This window comes from Sitodiplosis mosellana, unplaced genomic scaffold (genome assembly GCF_009176505.1).
Source record: "Sitodiplosis mosellana isolate CC-2019 unplaced genomic scaffold, AAFC_SMos_1.0 Smas_scaffold_1, whole genome shotgun sequence".
Lineage (NCBI taxonomy): Eukaryota > Metazoa > Arthropoda > Insecta > Diptera > Cecidomyiidae > Sitodiplosis > Sitodiplosis mosellana.
The window spans coordinates 19,966,022-19,970,144 of record NW_022595244.1 but is presented as its reverse complement, the minus strand read 5'-3'; the positions used below and the strand labels follow the sequence as shown (position 1 = coordinate 19,970,144).

Below are 4,123 nucleotides of genomic sequence, written 5' to 3'. Positions count from 1 at the left end.
ACACCCTCGTCTCAAACTGAAAAAAGGGGTTTTACTTTTAAAAGTTTCGAACGCTTCACATTTTAAAGCAATTCGAGACAATTCAGTTGAATGACGAAACCATTTGGATTGACGTGTAAAACGAGAAGGTGTGAAAAATAAATATAGAATTTTCTTTTTTCTTCAAAGCGTAGACGCCATATTGTGTATATTCATGTGTGTGAAAATTCCAACCTTCTGAGGTGCACATAGCCCGAAATTTCCATTTTCAATCAAGTTTGATAATAAATTCATATTCGTTCTAGATTTGAAAGAAAAAAAACAGTGAAAATCAAATTTATTGACTTCTTTATTGTGAGAATAAATGATTGTGTACAGTAAATTGTGGAATATGTATATGTTAATTCTTATTTCACTAAAATGTTTTTTATTCTTCGTATTATTTATCAAAAATCAACTGCATCAAAGTGTTGCGCTCTTGAGTGATGAATTGCAGGATCAATGGTTCAATGTCTTCATGCGATCGCGCCATTTGTTTCCGTATCAGTTGCTTGAATTCATCTTTGATGCCTCTGTCCGAGCCTCTCGTTCCAATGCGACGTGTTATCGACGTGGTGGTCGGTGCATTCAATTCCAGTTGTATTTTGTTCTCATTGGTGTACAAATACATGAATTCTGCCAAAAAATCGGAGCAAATGATATAGGTGGAAAAGTCGGTGAAGCTAAAACTTTGCTTCGAACGAATTCGATCGAAAATAAATTCAGCGGTCTTTATTTCATTCGGATAGTTCAATTGAATCAGCACCAACATGCTGCTCAAAATTGAATCGCGATAATGATGAGTTTCATCGCCAATTTTTGCCTGGAATCAAAATAGAAATTCCTATTAAGATCTTCCATAAAAAAAAATTCAAGTCAATCGGATTATACCTTCAAAGTTCTCACCAAAATCTTGGTGCAATATTGCAAAATTGGTCGTTTGGTCAGTGGTAAAAATACCATATTTCGACCGGTTACATTTGACGTGATGTTTCTTACAAATTTTCCCGATGCACTCGGTAAATCACCAAGAATTTTCATCATCAACTCAAACGCTGGGACCTGATGATCAATGATTTGTTTTATATTATAGTAAAAAACAACAACAATAATAATTACACGAAAAACCAACAACAAACCTGAAATGTTGGTTGATGCAATGTTAAACTCAGGTGCCGTAGATTTTTCTCCAAACTGCTCGTACCCAATGTCGAATCATTCAAAAGTGTTTGTGCCTCTTCCGGTTGGCCAAGATAAAAAGCCAGATCGACAAGAAATTGATTGACATACGGTGAACAGGGAAGCGACAAAAGCAGTTGCTTAAAGTCAATTTGCAGAATTTCGTTGGATTGAAGTAATTGCCAGCATTGAACAGCGGTTCGGAATAAAATTGCCACTTCTTTGTCGCATGGTGGATTTGTGATTATATTGGGCAGCTCACGGAATGTGTGATGTGGCTTTGCTGATCCATCGCTTTCTTCTATCAAGGACAAACAGACAGAAGATTGTGTGAATTTCTCGAGAAAAAAAAAACTCAAATCGAATGTAATAATTCTTACCTGTTGCCATAGTCTCAATTAGAATATATCGAATTTCATTGTCGTCAATCTTTTGTTTCATGCTATTGATGTAGTCATGCAATGAAATCACAAACAAAATCGTTCCATAGAATAAAATCTGCTTATTTTCACTCGGCCGTGTTGATGACAGTGAAACGATGTGATAGAGTTTTTGCCAATACACATCTTTTGACCAGTTTTGATGATAGGGAAGAAATGGTTCCCACTTCAGAATCCTTCCGCACACATCGACTATTTCGAAAATTCGCGACCAACAAATGGGCGTCGTCAGATTGGCGGTATCGCTGAACTCAGCCGGTATGGCGGATCCATTGTTGAATAAAAATATTTGCGATGTATAAAACTCCAATCCGAGAGTAAGAATGCGATGCACTAAATTGGCTGATAGATCAGATGGTGGCTTTTGTATGATAAGCGGAACCACTTCGAATAGAAGCATTTTAATGCAGTTCTTCTGATTTCCAGACGATGTATTTTGAACGAGTGCTTCTAGCAAATGAGACTGAAATAAACCAATTTTGTCAACTGTTGGTCAACTTATTCTTGTGAAATATAAAGCATTCTGAAACTTACCAAATGCACGTGAGCCATTTGCGGGAACTTTTTCATCAACAACAACACAAACTGGCAATAGTCCAAACTGTTATCGGAATCTCGTTTGAGTGATAGTAAAATACGATTTTGCACCTCGTACGAAATGTGTTGAAACATTTCCACATAGAAGTCTTCCTCTTTCTTGCCACCTGTCTCTGGTACACGCAATGCATTTGTGAGTTGACTGATTTCACGTCGTAATTGCGGTGGCTGACTTTGAAATGTGAGCATGATGTAGCTGAAGCATTTCGCAGCTTCGGTGTAGTTTTTTGCAGCCTTCTCTTGCTTGTATACTTCGAATTGAACATCGAAATTGTTTGGCGATAGGCTTTTTGCCGTCAAAATCCATGCCTTTGCTGTGAATGGATCTGTTTCTTCGGCCAGCTTTGCTTTCTTTATAAAATAATTTTCATCTGTTTCCATTTTTGTTTTCAAACTCATCGAAATGTAGATGGAAATTGACTTTTCCTAATGAATTCACTTGAAAGATTGTTTATGTGCTGCAAATATGTTTTGTTTTCGACTCGATTTGACACCGGCTTGTCAAAATGACAGTGCTACGTCTCACATGGGGTTTTGTTAATAGGGACGAGAGTTTCATATTGAAAAGGAAAAAAAATGCTTCTGAATAGAATGCTTGTGGACGATTTTTATTTATTTATCGAAAGTAAAACATTAAATTCGAAGATTTTATGGAAAACTTCGGTTTAGTCGTTCCACAAAACTAGCCAATCGTATAACCATTACTTTTTAATAATTTGAATAACATCTTCATCGTTCATAACATGACTGATGCCGACACGTTGGGGCGAATATTTTGTTGATGTTCCCCAAACGAGTGCGTATTTAAATTGCGATGCTAATGTCCGATGGACTGCATGGCACACATGTTCCACAGTGACGCCTCGCCGCAAAATGATTGCATCGCCAAAGTCTGGTGGGGCACCGGGCTTTTTTGTGTCTGTTTTGGGTTTTAAAATAAATATTTATCAATTGAATGCAGCCCTAGACGAGAATTAAAAGCATTAAGCTGTGCACCGAAATACTTACACACTCTAATCAAGCTCAATTCTTCCCACAATCGTTCCAACAAATAGTCCAAATTCAATTGCATGTTACAGCTCACCACTACGCTATACGGTTGTCGTGCCAATCGATTCACTTCCTCGATGGAAATCTGATCGATTTTGTTGTACACATAGAGACAGGGTAAGTAGACACGATTATCGGTTACAACATCAATGAATTGTTCAACATCACAATCATCACGGAAGAGAACTTCAGCGTTGTGAATTTTGAATGCTTGCAAAACCGATTGAACCATTTTTTCATTGCATTTCGTTAGGTTAAGTGTTGAGTTGAAGCTCAGACCGCCGCCCTTCTTTTGCTTGAAATAAATATTTGGTTTCTCTTTATTCAAGCGTATTCCGACCGATTCCAATTCTTTCTCCAACAAATCACGGTGTACATTGGGCTTTGTTGCGTCCAACATCATGATGACAACATCAGCGGTACGCGCAACAGCGATTACCTGACGACCTCGACCTTTGCCTTGAGCGGCACCTTCGATGATTCCCTACATATATCAAAACAACATCATTCAAACTGTTTCTACTTTTTCAAGTCACCAATTTCAAGCATACCGGTAAATCGAGCAATTGAATATTTGCCCCTCTGTATTCGATGACACCGGGAATACATGTCAATGTTGTGAATTCATAGTTGGCCGCTTCACTTTCGGTTTTTGTTAAAGTTGACAGCAATGTGGACTGAAATTAAACAATTGATCAATTTTCAATCTTCGCAATGGAATCGACCATTATTGATATTACCTTCCCGACACTTGGAAACCCAATAAGCGCCACACGAGCATCACCGGATTTGAGTACGTCAAAACCTTAAAAAAAAGTATAGTGTAATCTTAACACATT

At 37.7% G+C, this 4,123-nt stretch overlaps 2 protein-coding genes across 2 annotated transcripts in view; both read right to left on the bottom strand.

The window, feature by feature from the left end:
- Nucleotides 1-310: 310 nt before the first annotated feature.
- On the bottom strand, nt 311-2,733 carry LOC129578752 (integrator complex subunit 10). Its single transcript, XM_055467814.1, is given in 6 exon segments — nt 311-422; nt 425-841; nt 910-1,080; nt 1,158-1,498; nt 1,578-2,100; nt 2,172-2,733. Coding segments are annotated over 6 exon segments (1,950 nt in total). The 5' UTR covers nt 2,634-2,733; the 3' UTR covers nt 311-386.
- An 88-nt stretch (nt 2,734-2,821) lies between these two features.
- The window catches only part of LOC129580462 (uncharacterized), a 3,060-nt gene continuing 1,758 nt past the window's right edge, over nt 2,822-4,123 (bottom strand). The window contains exons 4-7 of the mRNA XM_055470904.1: nt 4,025-4,089; nt 3,836-3,961; nt 3,243-3,768; nt 2,822-3,153 (exon numbers count right to left, since the gene is read on the bottom strand). Of these exons, the coding sequence (XP_055326879.1) occupies nt 2,936-3,153; nt 3,243-3,768; nt 3,836-3,961; nt 4,025-4,089 (935 nt within the window). The 3' untranslated portion in view covers nt 2,822-2,935. The remainder of the gene's footprint in view (nt 3,154-3,242; nt 3,769-3,835; nt 3,962-4,024; nt 4,090-4,123) is intronic.